The 20342-nt window shown below is 34.6% G+C and overlaps 1 protein-coding gene across 1 annotated transcript; it reads left to right on the top strand.

Annotated features, from left to right (window-relative positions):
- The first annotated feature begins 7077 nt into the window (after positions 1-7077).
- LOC129939805 (glutamate receptor ionotropic, kainate 2) lies at positions 7078-20342 on the top strand. The gene is made up of 14 exons (XM_056047964.1): positions 7078-7284; positions 7441-7596; positions 11656-11750; positions 11816-11905; positions 11984-12141; positions 12202-12499; positions 14265-14642; positions 14704-14873; positions 14939-15199; positions 15257-15385; positions 15450-15648; positions 15720-15831; positions 19320-19439; positions 19514-20342. The coding sequence occupies exons 1-14, from the start codon at positions 7188-7190 to the stop codon at positions 19807-19809; spliced, it is 2559 nt and encodes an 852-aa protein (XP_055903939.1). The 5' UTR covers positions 7078-7187; the 3' UTR covers positions 19810-20342.

Genomic DNA, 20342 nt, shown 5'->3' with positions numbered 1-20342 from the left:
ACATTTTTAAATTTGTTAGAATAATTCAACTGACAACTTTTTTAACCAACCACGAAAACCTACAAACTTTTAAGCAAGAAAAATCGACAGACGGGATGGGAAGTTATCAGTGTGGGTCGTATCCCATCCTCTTTTTTTCATTTGGTTTTAGTGACAATTAAACTGTTAAAACCAACTTTTCAAATTTATTTAAAATAAATATGGAATACTTTACTAATGGTTACAACGACGTGAGTAGCTAAATTTATTTTCTGAAATAGGTACTTATATATTTACATACCTATACCAGAAACTTCATAAAAGTTTCTTTGATGATGTCTTTGATTGATGGTACGAAAGTTGTGATGTCCAAAACTGTCATTATTTTTCATTATTTTAAGTGGATATGTTTTGTTGCTACAATGTTACTCCTACACATGTGTGTAGGCGTTACTATTTAAGACGCACAGCATAACAAAATGTATTTTTTACGTAGGTTAATCCATTGCATGCGTTGAAATGATGGACATTCCAATTTATATAAGTATATGTGTATGTATATGTGGAGAATAGTACCCATTTCCTCAAATGGAAATGACCATCGGGCAAAAAAATTATACAAAATGGGAAACAAAATCCTGCATGAACAACCTCCCACACCAAAGGTATACATAATATACACTAAGCAATTTATCCTTAACCTTATTTCCAGACTTTGTATGCAACATTTCCCTCTCATCACCACATAGCTCCACATGTATCTACGTCGTCGTAATATTTTTTTTTTCTCGAATGTAGGTATTATGGTCCACCGCACACCCAAATAAGACCGAAAACTCTCAATATTTTCATGTTTGCTCATATGTAGCTAGTCCTGGTTCTGGTTCTGTTTCTGGTCCTGGGAAAACTGAATACATTTGCATATCATCACTTCAATCCAACTAAATCTATGGCCTTCCATGGCAATCTGCTTAAACCTATTACTCTTCAAGGACGAACCTTAAAAAAATAAGAAGGAAAAATAACGAAAACATTTTTTCTCTTTTCTTTTTCCTTTTTTGGTACAAACGTGATGAACGTTAAATGAAAAACCAAGGGGCTTGAAGAGTAGCACGATAAATCTTATTTTTAACTTTTAATTTATTCATGTCCAGATTTCACGATTTATTGATTTTTCTGTGCCTCAAATAAGAGATTGCACTTCTCCGGCAGTACGCTTGAAACAATTCCCAGAGAACTGAGGGCTGAGGCCGGCTCAGGCTCAGCGGCGTACATCAAGATAGATTGAAACGTGTTGCATATACACAGTTCCAAGCTAAACGGGTGATGGAGATGGACAAACCGACCAGGCACATATGTTATCACATGGTTAACCCTCAGGACATGGATATTGGGTATACCAAAAAGTATTAAGGAGCAGGGCTGTATTCAAACAAAAGAGTCACCTGAGAAGAATCAGAATCCTACAATAATTTGTTTCAGCTTTTGCTTTAAACTATCGTCAATAACCTTAATACGAGCTTCAAGAAATCAAGCTTCATATGTGATTCTGATTATTGATAATGAAATATTATGAATCAATAAACGGGCCTGCATATCAGCTACCCAAATCGAGTGATTTCAACACAAGGGGATAGTTAAGGATTTTGTCTACCTAGGCACCGCTATAATAACGATACCACCGCTGAAATCAAACGAAGAACAACTTTCGCCAATCGCTGCTTCTTTGGACTTAAAAGGCATCTATAAGACACTCATCATCCCGGTTCTCATTAATGGCGTTGAGGCCTGGACATTGTTAAAGAAAGATGAGAACGTCTTAGGATGCATCGAGAGAAAAATATCGGATGATTTTCGGTTCCGTACGCATAGATGGAGAATGGAGGAGAAGATATTACGACGAAATGTACGGGCTGTACAGCGACACTGACCTAGTTAGCAGAATTAAAGTCCAACGGCTTAGATGGCTAGGTCATGTAGAGCAAATGGACATCAACGCTCCAGCCCGGAAGGTCTTCGAATTCAATCCCGAGGGACGGCTCTGTAGAGGAAGACCGCGACTCAGGTGGCGCACCCAAGTGGGAGAGGACCTCAACCAACTTGGCGTGTGAGACTGAGACGCATGTTAGATGAGGCCCAGGTCCGCTCCGGACTGTAGCGCTACCTTAAGTAAGTAAGTAAGAGTAGTAAAGTCCTCGCTCAAACATCTAGAGTCACCATCTTTAAGACGGTCATCTTCCCGGTTCTCATTAATGGGGCTGGGGACTGAGCCATTTTAAGGAAAGATGACAGCGTCTTAAAGAATAAAACCTTTGGGAGAAAATACAACGACGAACTGTGCATGCTGTACAGGGATTCTGACCTGGTTAGTTAGAGTTTGTAGATTTTAACCCCGGCTCAGGTGGGAGAAGAACTCAACCAACTTGTCGTGCGAAACTGGAGACAGCTTATTTGGGAAGAGCTGGCTGGAGACGCGTGTTGGTTAAGGGCCGGGTCCGCCCGGACTCACCTAAAGTGAGCAGGATAGGTAAATTATTAGCTTATGCCAAAAAATCAATGTTGTTTCTTTTTTTATAATAAGCGCTCACTCAAGAGGATAATACTACCCTTATTATATAGACACAGTGTGAGCACTAGGAAAGGGAGAGAGGGGTTAAAAGGTGTCGGTGCACATTGGTTTTGAATTCATGAATATTGCAATGGCTAAGAAAAACAGAGTGTGGCAAGCCATTCCACATTTGCGTAGTACGGCTAAGGAACGTATCGCTGTACTTGAAAGTAAGACCGAAGTTGGGCTCGAGGATATATTGATAAGCATTCCTAGAAATGCGAATATTACGGTTAAAATTTTTAAGGGAGGAATGCAGCAGCCTATTTCTCTAGAGCATAAACCTTTAAAATACTCAAGCTTTGGACGTTTATACATCTTGTAGATAACAGCCATATCAGAGGGGGATTAAAACTTCTTGCATTGCCTTAGAAAACCCAAACATCTTGAGGTACTTTTAGCGACATAGCTTATGTGATCGTTCCACAAAATGTAGTTAGTGGTTCACAACCTGAAAATATCGATACTTTCAGTCTCCTCGTTGTATGTGCCATTTATGGCTAATGGCAAGGGGCTATATCTCGTTTTAACGATAAAAGGCAGCAAAGGGTTTTTTAAATATTGATTTTCCACGCGGTTTTTTAATCCCCATTTAACAATGCTCTTTAGGTCGGAATTTAATAAGTTCCACATCCAAAGAAGAGGGATGTGAGTCTGAAAACCTATACATAAAGCTGAGAGTTACAGACAGGAGCTCATTAATAAAATCAGAAATAGTGTTAGAGATAGAACAGAGCCCTGGGGCACACCAGCATTTATTTTATGGTTTTCAGACTTGAAGCCTAATGTAAGACCCTATAAAATGCTTTCAAAATATCAAGAGTAATAATCTTACTTCTCCAAAGCGACGTAAAGATTTGGTACACTGTTCGGTGAAATAGACCATGAGATCATTAGAGGACCTATGGCTTCGAAAGCCGTGTTGACGGTCATTAAGAAGCTTTCGATCTTCTATATGTTTGGTTAGCTGATAATTAATTAGCGTTTCCATGACCTTGGCATGATGGTTAGTGCGTTGGGCTGCCATGTCAGAGGTTTTTTAACGGGTACTACCTCTTGCGAGAAATTCTCCAAGAGTAATTCTTGTCTTGAGAAGTGATTTCTCAAATTAGCCGTTCGGATTCGGCTCAAAACTGTAGGTCCCCACCATTCCTTATAACAGTACTCGCACATAGGAATGGTTGAGAGTTGTAAGTCACTAGGCCCTCGTTCTCAACGGACTGTTGCTCCACCTAAATAATATATTTATTTCCATGACCTTGGAAAGCAGGAACGTAAGTGCAATCGGTCGGTAACTAGAGGGTGAGGAAGATTCGCCTTTTTTGGGACCGGCTGGACAAATGCGATTTTAGATCCTCTCGGAACAAGACCCGCAGTGGGGAGGAATTCATCATATTTGACCAAGTGACCAACAATTTTTACTGCCTTTGGGAAATCGCATTATTTTTTGCCATAATTTTGGTCATATAAATATTTGGACCATCGAATATGGTCGTTGCAGGCATTCCTTGCTTGATTGAACTTATTTCGGTTTTCCTCAGTTGGATTGGCTTTTAAACAACGGAAACTTACCTTCTTGACCCTAATAATCTCTTTACATCTCGAGTCGAACCATGCGTTTTCCTTAGGTGTGATGCTTTTAACCCTATTCGGGATAAAAGTTCTCATTCTCAAAAGAATCAAACTTTTGATTATATCAGCGCTGGCATCAACGTCACTATTAGTTATTAGTTCTTTATTAAGTTAATGGCCCGTTTTGAGATATTAAAAATCAATAGTTGATCCATTTGTCATTATAAGCTCCCAATCGCGTCTTATCGACTTCAAGCTTATTTTAATTTCTAGGAACAAAAACAAGATGCTTAACGTTCGTGCAGTAAATTCAACTTTTGTTGCCTATAGATCACACAACCCCATCTGCTGCACTGGATACCCTACCTATCGCCTTTTCAATCATTGTAGCGGTGTCCTGTCATAAAGAAAACATCAATATTTGACATCCGTATTTTTTCATATTTGTCAAACCGCTATCAAATCTCTGGACCAGCACAAGAATTTTCTAAGTCTTTTCACGTTTAGTAAGGGACTCAAGTTGGTTTTATTGAGCTTAAAAAAGAAGCCTTAAGATTCATATGTTATAACAATAGGCCATTAAACATTCCAAAGTGTATCCTACTTCATCACGGACACTCACTTTAACTTACCTTACCTAACCTACCTATAGGTCTGAAAAAAAAAAGAAAAAACCTTATTTATATAGGTGAAAATATTTTAAAAGTCAATATTTTTCTTTTTGTTTATTAAAATAAAAGCTTGAATATTTAGAACGCATAGTTCCGGTTTTAAAGAGAAGAAAAGTGAAATCAATTCAAAATGTTTATGTTTGTAGAAAATGCAAATCATCCATTTCATTTGGAAAAACTTGAGCTTCCTTACATATTTTCTCACTTTGTTTATGAATTTCTGATTTTCAAATCCGTTCCATTTAAGTTTGGAAATAAGTTCTTAGAATATGACAAAACAAAATTCAAGATGTTTGATTATTTTATTTAATTTAAAATTACCTTCCATATAATAAATATGTCAAAAACTATTTGGCTAAACTTCATATCTGCTCCTTATCATAACCAAAAGAGCTCTTTGATATGAAAACTACTTTGACCCAAATTATCATAACCATATACACAGCTTTGGGCTATTAAGCCTTTTACCTCTGTTGTAGAAGTTAAAAAACGTTTTTTCCATACTTGAATAAAATTTTATAAAAGTGCTAAAAGGCCGGAAGTAATTTAAAAATTCTTAATCCGCTTCTGTTTTAATTCATTGGCAACGCCGCCGACAGTTTCTCACGAACCTAAGATGCCTGTTGGTCTTTCTGTGTGGGGCGAGGGCGATAGTGCATGAATAAATGTCGTCGGTAGATAGGTGGGTATAGAATTTAGGTACGAAATGAGTTTAAGCAGGAGTAATGTTTCCCCATTGAACTTGCCCCCTTCCCCCTTTCTTTGTTCAAAACAAATTATCGTTTCGTGCTTGTCGGGGTGGAAGGTACTAAGGTATATGGTAGCAGGAGCGGACGAACGTACGCCGCCGTATACCTACTATTTTGTGTGTCCTTTGGTTCTGTTAATGTCCTGTGTTCTGTGCACCATCATGCTCAGTTTTAACGCTTATTTTTGTTGTTGTTGCTCTTTTTCCCTTTTTTTGTTTGGTTTGTATGTTGAATCCCTTATATCTTAGTAGCCTTTGACTTTCAGTCGTGCACAGCGTCACACGGCAGGGATATCACTTTCGGTTTCCATTTCATCTCTACGAATATTCATTATATTTTTTGTCCTCTGTTTTCAAGCTCTTTACTACGGTTTTAGAAGACTAGAAACTCAACGTTGTGATAGAGGTAAGTATACCTACATCATCTGTTACATCCACACAACTGCCTATTATCTACAAGTATATGATATGATTACAACATGCTATAGGATGATGTTGAAAGCTGAAGACAAAAACCACAACAAAAGGAAAAACTGGAAAAGAACATCAACCAAAGCTTGAGGCCTTTTCTGACACAAGGACATCATTTTAACAAAAATGTGTGTAGGAATATAAAAACATATCATTAAGAATGGGACTTAGTTCTGACAATCCCGACATTCAAATTTATTCTCCCTAAGAAACTGAAAGAATATGTGTATGTACTTTGTACACACATGTATGTGTATTTTCCCAGGATCAAAAACGAAACAAGAATATACTATATTCAAGTCTTATAATTTCTACAAATAAAAAGACAAACACAAATAGGAGCATTCAAAGACAATACAAAGAGATTACAAGGGTTTAATTCGTTTAATATATTTATGTACTCGTGTGTGTATACTGTACATGAGAAAACAGCATCCTTGTTCCTCTATGAATAAGATTATTTTTTCTACAAACTACATACAGACAAGTGTACACATGGAATTGTCCCCGAAAAGATAAATCCTTCAATGCCACTGTTTAATAATAACATACATTCTCTACTCGAATCCCAAAAAATGTACTTGAATCCAAGGATCAGAATAATTTTGCATGTCCTTTTTATACTTTCAAGGAAATTCAGTGAATCCATTCTTCGAATTTGTTTGTAACTCCCATGCCCGTCAAACAATTACAACGTGCAACAATTACGAGCACTCTTGAGAGCTGGAGCATCCCAATAAAGAGGCCAACGTAAAAAGCAACAACATATGCGAGTTTGCCTAAATTGCTTGAATCTTTGGAGATTTTAGAGTTCAGGAAGGAGCTGAAGCTAAAGCCGACATCAACGCGCAAATAAAAACACATGGAGATTTACTATACTAAACATGATGGCGTCCGAAGTCTCCACTATGTTTGACACATGCGCAGCTGAAACGTCAGATATAAAAAAGGAAGATTATTTGACAACTGTTACTTGGATGCTGTATATAATCTCAGGACGATTTAGTACTACGATACGAATCGAACAGTAGACTAAAGATAACTACAACGAATGGTCTTTGTTCTCCAAAAGAATAATACAAAAATATAAAATGAAGTTTAATTAATTTTGTATAGTAAAAACTTTAAATATATTAAGATGGGAAACTCTACGCCGCTGTGTTTTAAGCTAATCCTTTTTATCCTTTGTGATGTTATATTTTTCGTTAATTCGCTTCCGGATGTGATAAAAATTGGTGAGTTTTTTTTAAACTCTTCATTTCTTCAAATTTTTCTTTATGAAGTTCTCGATTTGTGAATATTGAATGGAGTACCTATACCTCTATAGTGTGTGTGTGTGTGTGGATATTGATTTTTCATACATTTTCCGGTATTTCTTTTTTCCTTCAAAGGTGGACTATTTCATCCTTCAGATGATAATCAGGAGCTAGCTTTTAAACAAGCTGTAGAACACATCAATGCTGATCGTTTGATACTTCCGCGTTCGAAACTTGTAGCACAAATCGAAAGGATATCACCGTTCGACAGTTTCCATGCATCGAAAAGAGGTAAATATTTATATTTTGTATATTGTATCTACACATCCTGCGTCCTATACATAACATATTTACCTACATATATTTTTCATCACAAATCCCTTTACCAAGATGTTATTGCATCGTAGTCATTCACATTCATCCAATCGGTCCGTTTTCAGTACCTAGATACGTACATACATATATGATTATTTATTGAGGCTATTTGAACTCTGTAACTTGTAAACATAAATATCGCTTAAACGCGGGACATTGAACGAAACATCAAGAGAGATATTTCTCATGTGATTTACATTCAGACAAGTAAAATCTTTGTTTGCTTTATTATTATTTTAGCTTTATTTTAACGAAATAAATATCAAAACAAAAATCCACAGTTATACATGTGCTCTGTTTAAATAAGTTATTTCCTAAGCAAAATGTTATGGACCGGCTCTAGAGTTCATAGAAGAACAGAATTTATTAGCCGCAAACGATACGGCCGCGGGTATAAGGGAAATGGTACACATTTTTGTAGTCCCCGATGTTGTGTTGCATTTCGAAACAGAATTTTAAAATGGACAAAATTTACAACTCCAATTTTTTGGTATCGAAATTAAAGTTATAAAGAGGCTGGGATGCGATCCACACTGATAACTTCCAATCCCATATGTCGATTTGTCTTGCTTAAAAGTTTTTTTTTAGGTTTTCGTGTTAAGTTGTCAATTGAATTATTCTTAAAAATTTTAAAATTACCAACAATATTTTTCATATAAAAAAATAGTTAAGTTCGAAGATCTAATTTGTTAAAAAGATTTTTAGTCGAAAACATATTTTTACCATTTCAGTAGCATTTCCTAAATTTTTACAAATAGGATGAATGAAATTAATATGAGAGATGTCAAGAACCGAACATCAATTTATAATAAATTTGCGTACTATTTTTTGTAGATTTTATTTTTATATGAAAAAACTGTTGGATTTGTATAAAAAAGAAATGAATATCGAAAACAATATTTTCTGTAAAATAAAAAATAGTTTGTAAATAATATTTTTAGTTTTTGAAAAGCTATTTGAGTCGAAAGTAAATGTTTAGCAAGTTTTAGTACTGTCAATTAGATTTTTCTCAAATCTTTACTGAATGTTGACAACAATATTTTTTAAAAGATAAAAGTAGTTTAAAGCAAATATCTCAAAGATTTGAAAAAATATTTGAGTCGAGAATCAATTTTTACCAACTTTTGTTAAATTTCTTCTAAGTTTTTATTTCTTGAAGGAAAAACTGTCAATTCGATTTTTCTCAAAATTTACCCGAATGTTGAAAACAATATTTCTTATAAGGTAAAATAAGTTTAAAGCCATAATCTCAAGTTTTTTTAAAGATATTTGAGTCGAAATTCAATTTGTACCAACTTTGAGTAATGTTATTCTTAGGTTTTTTTATGAGAAAAACTGTAAATTTGATTTTTCTAAAAATTGTACCAAATATATAAAACGTTATTTGTCGTTGCACAATATTATTTTGGAGATGAAATCATTTTTAATTCGTAAAATTTTTGAGGTGACAGATTTTTTTTTTTAGTTTTTTTTTTATTTATAAAACAACCCTTAATCGGATTTTTTTCCAAAAATATACTGGTTTTGTATCACTATAACTAATTTATATAAACTTTAATTCAAATATCTAGCGTGATTAGTTCGCGAGATATTTAGGATGGACCAAAATGTTCAACTTTTTTTTAAACTCCTATGGTAAAAAAATCACCCACGCAATTTTCTTTAGAGCCCTTTCTGCATCTTTCTGCCATATTATCTGTATAACAAAACTTCGCGAACGGACGGACGTCAAAATTCTTTTATTTCGACTCTAGGGACCTTAAAACGTCGAGAAATGTCAACATTTTCAATTCGACAAATCGGACCCATTACAATAACTTCCTATCATGGAAAGTTAAAAATAAAATCTACAAAAAATAGTAATCAAATTTGGTAAAAACTCATTAAACCAATTAGTAAAAATTTAAGAAATGGTACTAAAATTGGTAAAATTTTGTTTTCGACTAAATAGATAACTTTTTTAACCCAACACGAAACCCTACAAACTTTTAAGCAAGACAAATCAACAGACGGGATGGAAAGTTATCAGTGTGGGTCGCATCCTAGCCTCCTTTTTTCAACATTTAAGATACAAAATTTTAAGTGCAAGAACATCATTTATAATTATAATGAAGTTAAATAAAAGTTCGCACACACAATACATTTGAGATTGGATGCAATGGCAAACGTTTCCCCTTAGCTTAAATACACACAGGTCGCTTAAAGATTTCAACGTTGTGAAGAAAGTAATTCCGGAGATAAAAAAAAATCAAATGGGCTGGCGGAACAGTCCATTTTGAGCCAGGGCCTAGTGACTTACAACTCTCAACCATTCCTGTGTGCGAGTACTGTTGACAGGAATGGAAGGGACCTGTAATTTTAGGCCAAATCCGAACGGCTAGTTTGAGAAAGCACTTTTTCATGACAAGAATTACTCTTAAAGGATTTGTCAATTCCTCGCAAGAGGCAGTGCCCACGAAAATATTTTTTTTTTTTTAATTAAGGTGGCACAGGCCCCAAGAACCCAAGAACCCTTGCATGACAGTCCAACGCACTAACCATCATGCCACGGGTACTACAATAAATATGTTAGACTTATGATGTTTAATTCCGGAGATAAGTTTCTATTTTAAAGAACATAATTCTTTGGCGTTAGGTAAAAAGGTCTTAAGTCAAAAAATTGCATTATGAGCATTTGCTTTGGTGTAACACCCTTTTTTGCTCTTTCGTTAAATAATAAGAACTTGAGTCTAGAACAACTGCTTAATATCGAATAAATTTAGTATTCAATTAAAAAAAAGTACCATTGGACAAAAATACTTAGGAATTTGTAATAAACCAGGATTATACTGTACAATTTGTCAATTTGTATTATACTGTAATGTGTGTACAGTCTTTATTTCTTTTAATATCGTGTTATAGTAGAATAAGTACGTAGCAACGGTTTACTTGTAGTAATAAACACTTGTGTAGAACATTTAGAATAAGGGGCAACATCTAGTGATTAAGAGGAGAACTCGCTTCGTTAAGCATCGAGAAACGTCTAGTGGCGAGGAGGTGTTAGTTGTGTTTTATTTACAACTGAGAATAAGTTTTAATTGTTGGACCAAGCCGAATATTACATTGGTGTCAGAAGTGGGATGGTTTGCAGCAGTTTAGCAGCAGATCCTCTTAAAGCAAGCGTAAGAGCAATGTATTTTTTGTGATCGTCCCAGATGTTTATTAAAGCTGCTGCTTCAAACTGTTTCTTGTAGATTGACCACCAAATCTGCCCATCAAAGCTTGAAGGATTCACTTGTCTCTTCCTTGAGCACTCACAAGAAGGTTCCCGAGCTTTCATGTTTCGCACTTTTTCTAGTTCATTTGTGATGGTTTCAATTTGTTCGTCGAATTTCTCGAAACACTTTAGACAAAATAGTTCAATCACTGCTCACTGTTTTTATTCTCCATATGTTTTAATCCCACTTCTGACACCAATGTAATATTCGGCTTGGTCCAACAAATAAAACTTGAAAATAAAACACAATTTTAGTTGATTTAAATTGTTCCAAACTTATTTAAACCGATTGACCCTTTTTAACTACTTTTATTGGAATATATATATACTTGAACATATCCTCTGCTTAATGTACATCAAACATTAAGATCCCAGTATTTTTCACGTTAAGCATTGATTTAATTTATTGCAAAAAGAGTCTTATTTATTTCTAAAATGTCCGTCAAGACGTGAAAGATACCAAAAATATCTCTATCTATTCATGTCTTTCTATAAACCTCTCAATTCTTGCCAAATATGCTAGAAATCATCCTAATTTCTCCTTACCCTAAAACCATTTTTTCCTCAATTCTAAAAGAATTTATTGGTTTTATTTACATCTCAAGACTTTGTACAATGAAAACTTGTGCATTTAAAAAAATAAAACCTTTGAAGTTATTTTCCCTCCAAACTAAATATCTCGTTAAAATCTAAAGTTGTTTGTATTTATTTACTTTCAGTATGTAGTCTTTTAAATATTGGAGTTGCAGCTATTTTTGGACCACAATCAGCTCACACAGCTGGTCATGTTCAAAGTATATGTGACACAATGGAGGTAATTTAATTAAAATGTTTATACCCAAACTAAATAACTACGACCCAAAAATATATACAATAAAGGTTCCTCATTTGGAAAACCGATGGGACTATCGACTGAGAAGAGAGAGTTGTCTTGTCAACCTATATCCCCACCCAAACACTTTGTCAAAAGTAAGCACTATCGTTAATCTGGATGATAAAATAATTATGTTTTATATACCATTGTAAAAATAATTGTTCTTGTTGCAGGCATATGTTGACATAGTCAAGACATGGGGTTGGAAAACATTTACAATTATCTATGAAAACAACGATGGTCTTGTGAGGCTTCAAGAACTTCTTAAAGCACACGGACCTTCTTCATTCCCTATAACAGTAAGGCAATTGAGTGATACGGGAGATTATAGGTTAGTGTTACCATAAATTAAGATTTAAATCTCAAGAATCTAATCAGTTTTAAATTTTAGACCTTTGCTGAAACAAATCAAAAACTCAGCAGAAGCACATATCGTTCTTGATTGTTCAACTGATAAAATCTATGAAGTTCTAAAACAAGCTCAACAAATTGGAATGATGAGCGATTATCATAGTTATTTAGTTACATCCTTGGACTTGCATACTGTTAATTTAGATGAATTTAAATATGGTGGAACAAACATAACTGGATTTCGTTTGATAAACGAAAAAGTTGTCGAAGATGTTGTTCGACAATGGTCAATCGACGAGAAAGGAATTACAAAACCAGCTAATATTACAACAATTAAGGTATGACCATTGAATTGAAAGAATCAGTATTTTCAAAAGTGTTTTTTTTGGAAATATTTGGCCATCCATTTTCCGAAATCCTACAAGTTTTGAAAGCCGACCACCTTTTGTTTCAAATTTCAATGAAAATTTGGTCGATAACCCCATTTACTTACTTAAACTATCGTTTATTATTTTTCTCTGCTGGGATCTATTTTTAAATCGAATATATTTCCACTAGAAAGACATTGCACTAGTCTGGGTCGTGTTATTGGTCCTTCTAGGGGAAGATAAATATGAAAGGATACCAGACCCTTATCCTATATTGTATTGTTTGTGTGGCCTCTTCCTGTTTTCAGTCTATTCCTTCTAGTAGGGATATCTGTTAGGGCTACCAGGTTAAAATCTATGTAGGGCTTTAAGTAATCTGTTTGAGTGGTCACTGGTAATTTCCATGTCAATAGTGTTCTCTATGTTTATGTGACCGAAAGGAGCTCTTTTTTAGTTGTTACACTGAATTAGATGTATTGCGCTTTAGGCCACCAGTTCTTTATGATTATATCAAGAGGCGCTAGAGGAGAGTAGTGGCTCTAGGGCAATATTTGGTGTCAACCTCTGAACTCTTGTCAAATTTTCAACGATTAATTAGCCTTTTAAAGGCTGGCCGTAATACCAAACAGGCATGTGTCAATATTGGAGTATGTCAATATTGACGCTTGCCAATAGCTTTCTTTCAAAAATTCAGTATAGAAGGCAACTTGAGATTTTCTTTCTGTGATGTTTTGTTTCTGTAAAGTCTTTCAAAAAAAAGACTTAAAATGAATTGAAAATTTATCAAACATGAACAATTTCTCACTTCAAAAGATTTTTTATAGAGACGTAGTCCTGCTATAACTTTTGTCCCTGACACAAAAACGTCTTATTAAAATAATAAACGAGTTATCAAAATTCTTTTTACGATATTTATTTTGTATAAAATTGGCATTATAAATTTGTAGGAAATTATTCAAAGTGTCCTCCCTTAGCCTTGAAACACTTTCTTAAACGATCCGCCCTTTCGTTAATCCTCGCACTCACAACTTTCAGTTGTAGCGAAGCTGCTGTTTTCACCAAATCAGCTTTAGGAGACTCAATATTTCGGTGGAGCTCAGCAAGCCTTCTCCTCCACGACATTCGATAGACGGTAGTCCAGCAGATTAAGTTCCGGGCTACCCGAGTGCCAATCTCTAGTGCCGATAAGCCACGGTTAATTGTCTTTACATCAAAGTTGGGTGGTTTTTGTCTGTCTTTGTCTTTGAAGCAACACCTTTGATCTTGTTGCTCTTATCTCGAGCAGGGCCTAATTCAGGCATTGTCCAGTACTTCTGGGTTAAGCGCCAAGCTTTGCGTCTTCTTTTATGAGGCATGACATATTTCGAGCCATAATTTTCTCTTTACATAGGGGGATTTCTTCGGATTTTTTCCGCAACTGCTTTGATCACTTCTGTCGTCCTACTTCGGCAAGGTTGGCCACTTCTTGCTCTATTACCAACAGTGGAGATATCATTGTTACGTTTTTTTTAGCACGGTTTATGAAGTTTTTTTTCGATATTTTGAGTGGTCTCATCAATTCGAAAATCTCAGTGCGAGTTTAGGGACAGAAATTATAGCAGGACTATGTCCATACCAACCTTTTAAAATGCTGATCTCAATCATTCATCAGCATCAAATCTTCGAAAAAGTCAAAATATTAGATGAATTAAAAGACACACATTTACATATACATACATAACTCTTAAATTTTCAGGCTGAAACAGCTCTAATGTACGATGCTGTGCACTTATTTTCAAAAGCCCTACACGATTTGGATACAAGCCAACAAATTGACATCCAACCAATATCATGTGACGGACAAAATACATGGCAGCACGGATTTAGTTTAATAAATTATATGAAGATTGTTGAGATGAAAGGTCTCACCAATGTTATCAAATTCGATCATCAAGGTTTTCGCACAGATTTTATATTGGACGTCGTTGATTTAGGTTCAACGGGTATTCGAAAAATTGGTACATGGAATTCAACACTTTCGAATGGAATAAATTTTACCAGAACATTTAGCGAACAACAAATGGAAATCGAAGCTAATCTCAAGAATAAAACCTTGGTCATAACAACAATTTTGGTAGATTTTAATTTTTTGAAGTTTGTTTAATGGTAAAAATTGATTTAATTGACTTTTACAGAGTGACCCTTATTGCATGAGAAAAGAATCGGCGGCTACACTTACAGGCAATGATCAATTTGAAGGATATGCAGTGGATCTTGTCTATGAAATATCTAAGGCATTGGGTTTTAGTTATAAGATTCAACTGGTACCAGATCACGCCTATGGTAGTTTAAATAAGAAGACCGGGTAGGTTAAAGATTTGTGTTTAGATCGGACTAAATCGATTGATGTTGTAATTTTTTTCGGTACAGTGAATGGAATGGTATGATCCGAGAGCTCCTGGAGCAACGTGCAGATCTGGCAATAGCTGATCTTACAATAACTTTTGAAAGAGAGAATGCTGTCGACTTCACGATGCCTTTCATGAACCTCGGGGTATCTGTTCTATACCGGAAACCTGTAAAACAGCCACCGAACCTCTTTTCATTTTTATCACCGTTATCACTGGATGTCTGGATTTACATGGCTACCGCATATTTGGGTGTTTCGGTCTTGCTGTTCATTTTAGCTAGGTAAGGTTCAATGAAAACACAAAAGAAATGTATCTTAAAACCTCTAATTTTTTGAAGATTTACTCCCTATGAATGGCCAGCCTATACAGGTCATGGAGAGAAAGAAGAAAGCCAATTCACTTTGATGAATTGCATGTGGTTTGCCATAGGATCGCTCATGCAACAGGGATGTGATTTCCTACCCAAGTAAAAACCGTTTAATACTTATAATGTCTTGACAAACTTAACTTGTGTTATTATTATTTTTAAGAGCACTTTCAACACGAATGGTTGCAGGAATGTGGTGGTTCTTCACTTTAATTATGATTTCTTCGTACACTGCCAATTTGGCGGCGTTTCTAACAGTTGAACGAATGGATTCGCCAATTGAGAGTGCTGAGGATCTAGCAAAACAGACTAGAATAAAATACGGTGCACTTAAAGGTGGAAGTACAGCTGCTTTTTTCAGGGTGACATATTACATTTTTTTCGTATTTTTTTTACTTATTTTGTGAAAAATTGAATTTTTCTTTTGCGTAAGGAATCAAAAATTTCAACATATCAACGTATGTGGGGCTTTATGGAGTCAGCACGGCCTTCGGTATTTTCATCGAGTAATGGAGAAGGTGTTGATCGAGTAATCAAAGGAAAAGGTAATTTAAACTGATGAATTTGTGTTTGAAAAAATACTTGACTTCTTAGCGCTAAAAATCAACCATTCGAAAACGAAATTTATATGCAGAAGCATTGTTTCAAACGATTTTCAATCACAAAAAATAACATTAATCAAAAGAAAAGTTTATAATAATCTTTTCTATATTGGCCATGAAGCGTCAGTAGTCTACTTTTAGGAGTTATTTATAGACCAAATAGGAACATAGACTGTTCAACTTTTGATAGCATGCGTTCACTCAGTTTAAGTCCAGCTAACAATAGAAATATTAATCATTTTTCTGATAGGAGTGCAACTTTGCCTGATTTATTTTTATAGATTTAGCCTTGCATGATCAACTTTCCACAATTGACGATCAAATTGGACTGTTTTGACAAAAAAAATATGATACCGTAACTTTAAAAATATTAATGGTCAGCTTCTTGAAGAGCATAGGAGAGTCATCAATCCCTTAACGAACAATTGCAATTCCTAACGAATAATATCCAAACCCTATAAGACACTCATGTTCCTTTGAAAGCTAAAATTCTTAAACAAAATAATAAACCATGATTTACACAAAATAAAAGACTATTAATAAAAAAGGGATAATGCATATAGTAACTAGAAGCGATGACGGCTAACTGCATTGCGACACTTGTTTTGTCCGTAGCGAAACAAAGTCACAGCTGAAATCCGTTTAGCTGAATCCCAAATTTTGTATAATGAACTGAGTACTTCGTTTAATAGGCGTAAACTGGGCGAAACGTTGGTATTGGTAAGGCAAGAAATACGCCTGCTAGCGATATTGATGTTGACTTACTTTATTAATTCATTATTCATTTAATACTATTTTGATGTCTGGAGTTTTTCCTGACCTATGGAAGATAGCAAAAATCATATACCAGTTCCTAAAAAATGGTAAGAGAACTGAATATATCTATATCAATTCTACCCTACTTGTCTTAAGTCTTTGAAAGAATTTTGCAGATAAAAATCGAAGCTTATCTTACAGCAAACGATTTGCTCACTTAAAAAAGCACAGCTGTACAGCAGCACTCGTTTGCGCCACTAGAGAAATAAGACAAGCGCTGGATAAGAACGATGTTACTTTCTTAGTCTTGCTTGATTTTTCTAAAGATTTGACATGTCAATCATGGCATTCTGTATAAAAAAAACGTATGCAGCAATTTCTTCAAATTCCAGTTCGCATTTATGTTCTTATTTGACTAACAGAAAAAAAGCAGTTCAAGTTGATGACTGTTGATTGAATTTCTTACCTATTTCGTCAGGTGCTACCCAAGGGTCGATATTGGGTCCTCTACTATTCTTTATCTAAGTCAATGAACTCCTAATTTTGATCAAAAACCGATGACTTTCAACTTTAATTCAGTCGTTCTCTTGGACATATTGAGCCTCTATTATCAATTAAGACCTTGACAAAATTTTAAACAGGTCTTACATAAATGGTCTGTTCTTATACTTTCCCTCAAATTTGTTAAATAATACCGACATTAAATATGTAGAAACTGAACATAAGTGCTTTTCTTGGAAAACATTAAAGAAGAGACAACAAAAATAACAAAATAGTATATGAAATGATCAAAATTAAATGAACTCAAAATTAAATTAAATCTATCTAATATTTTGGTGGACCATTTTGTAAAATCCTGGACAGTTTTAAGTCTTCGAGGCATAATAGAACAAACTAAATTGTTAATCATGTCATGTTTTGATCCCAGATATGCTCTTTCATATTGAGATCTGTAGACTGCGGTGGTGGATGAAACTGTTTTGGGATTCTACACACTAGCTACTCTCTAATAATTTTCGTCGTATGTTTTGTGGTCATTGTCTTGGCACAGTATCCAGCTGGTTCCGAGCCCTGGTGCTTCCACGCAAAATATGCAGACATTGAAAACCATCCATATTCCTTTCAATAAAAGCTGGTATCCCTACACTATAAGCCTCTGAAATCATCACATGCCCTTCTCTGTGCTTCACTGTAGGAACAAGATTTTCACCTTCGGCCCTTCTCCAAAAATCATGGTCCTCCGAAATGTCGCGAACCCTATTCGTTTTTTTTCGATCTCCATTAAACTCTTCGCACAGTCTCCGGGTAGACTTCTTTTACCGACGTATTTGGAATGTCCTCCGCCAATTGAGGATTATGGTTAACTTTCCCAATAATGCTACGGATATTGCGAGTACTTAATTTTTTTTCGGTCGGCAAAAACGTTGTTTAGAACTAGGGCTTAGTGACTTACAACTCTCAACCATTCCTGTATGCGAGTACTGTTATCAGGGATGGAGGGGACCAACATTTTAGGAGGAATCCTAACGGGTAATTTGAGAAAGCACTTTTCATGCCAATAATTACTCTTGGCAGTACCCGTGAATAAAGCTTACAGGCAGGGATGGAACCCAAGACCTCTGGCATGACAGCCCAACGCATTAACCATGATGCCACGGGTACTACTAAACGCCATAAGATAACAATTTTATAATATTTTCTATTCATTGCTGTTTTATTTATTTGTTCATAATATTAGATTAATTAAACAAAAAAAAAAACAGTTTTACTCAAAATGACCGACCTGAGCTTTAATGCCAGCCCTTAAACGTTGTAGCCATCGATTTATAGTGGTACGCACAGTTATGGATATTTTTGACCATCTTCCATTTACCCTATCTAAAGGTTTAAACATTCTCGTAAGAAGTCTTTTTGGGCTTCTTTCAAATTCTAACCACAAAAAAGATCGCAGCCATTAAAATATGGACGAGCAATCTTAAGCTTCTTTAGAACCTATACTTTATTGATCATAAGGCACTTTTGTGTGTTTTGGCTTTGTTTTTCTCACCACAGTTTTGTAGAAGAATTATTTATCTCCATTGAAAAGGGTATTTGACAATCATCCAAACCCTCTACCACTTCTCTTTGGTACAACTCGTCAACCATTTTCAAATTTGGTCTCAAAACTAACCTAATGTGACACTTTAGAGTGAGACTTTCAATCAAACCATTACAGGAGGGTGATGATGTTTAAGTTTGACACTTAAAACGATAGTTTCAGTTTGATATGATGATCCACCAAAAATGTAATCGTTTTCTTTGTCTTAAACTTTTTCAACATTAAAAATCTTTTCATTTCAAAACAAGAACTATTTCCATATTAAAAACCCTTTGAGTCTTTTAACGATAACTTTTTGGACTACAGGTGTTAACAAATGATCTGTAGAACGTCGATGGTGCTTTAAGTGAAGATGCTCCTAGGTTTTTTACTTATGTAAATATTAAGGAAAATAAAATAACTGTTTTATATCAAATTAATACTTTGAGCAACAAGGTCTGGAATATTTGTAACAGAATTTATGGCATGCAATGTTGTTTTGTTTTATGAAAGTCAAGCTCTGGTTTTGAACAAGGGTTAAAATTAAAAGTTTCTTATGCTTTAATATAATTTGTCTTAATTCTATTCTATTTTAAAGGAAGTTATGCATTTCTAATGGAATCAACGTCCATAGAATATGTTACGGAGCGTAATTGTGACCTAACACAAGTTGGAGGAATGTTAGACACGAAGGGCTATGGAATTGCTACACCACCTAGTAAGTCTTTATCAGTCTTGAAACACTCCATCTATCTTCGGAAACATTTTAACATTTTATCCTCACTTCTTTAGATTCACCATATCGAACTGCTGTCAATGGTGTTATACTAAAACTTCAGGAAGAAGGAAAATTACATATACTCAAAACAAAATGGTGGAAGGAGAAACGTGGTGGCGGAAGTTGTAGAGTTGAAACTTCCAAATCGACGTCTGCTGCCAACGAGCTAGGTTTGGCAAATGTTGGAGGAGTTTTCGTTGTTTTGATGGGCGGAATGGGTGTAGCGTGTGTAATAGCTGTTTGTGAGTTCGTTTGGAAATCACGAAAAGTTGCTGTTGAAGAGCGATTAAGTGCAATACTTCACGAATAGAAGTAAATTCCTTGGAATTAAAAATTCCAAGGTAATAATTTAAAACAAAATGAAAACATCGATGAAATTATTTATAATTTTTCTAATAAATAATTACGACCACAAACCGAATTCAGATGCTCAAAATGTCTTATATCTTAACTCTTTCAATCGTTAAACGAAAACAAAAATCGTATAAAAATTGAAGTTATAATATTTTCAAAAAGTATTCAGTAGGTATTAAAAAAAATAAAAATATATGTTTATGTATGTGTCGTAGGCCTAAATACCAACAAAAGAAATGTAACCTTTGTACCATTTTAGTAAATTATATACTTAAGACTATATTAATTGTAAGTTAAAAAAAAAATAAGTGAATAATAGTAACAAAACAATAAAATCAATGATAGGTATTTATGTAATTGCAATTTATATTATAGATCATCTAAAAATAGAGAATTTTTTAAGTTTATGTTTTGCATTTAACAACATTCAAGGGTTTATATATGTACTGCAAATAAGTAGATGTAAAAATTACTTATGTGTAGCATTTT

This window comes from Eupeodes corollae, chromosome 1, assembly GCF_945859685.1.
Source record: "Eupeodes corollae chromosome 1, idEupCoro1.1, whole genome shotgun sequence".
Lineage (NCBI taxonomy): Eukaryota > Metazoa > Arthropoda > Insecta > Diptera > Syrphidae > Eupeodes > Eupeodes corollae.
Note: the sequence above shows the minus strand (reverse complement) of the source record. Positions and strands in the feature narration are given on the sequence as shown.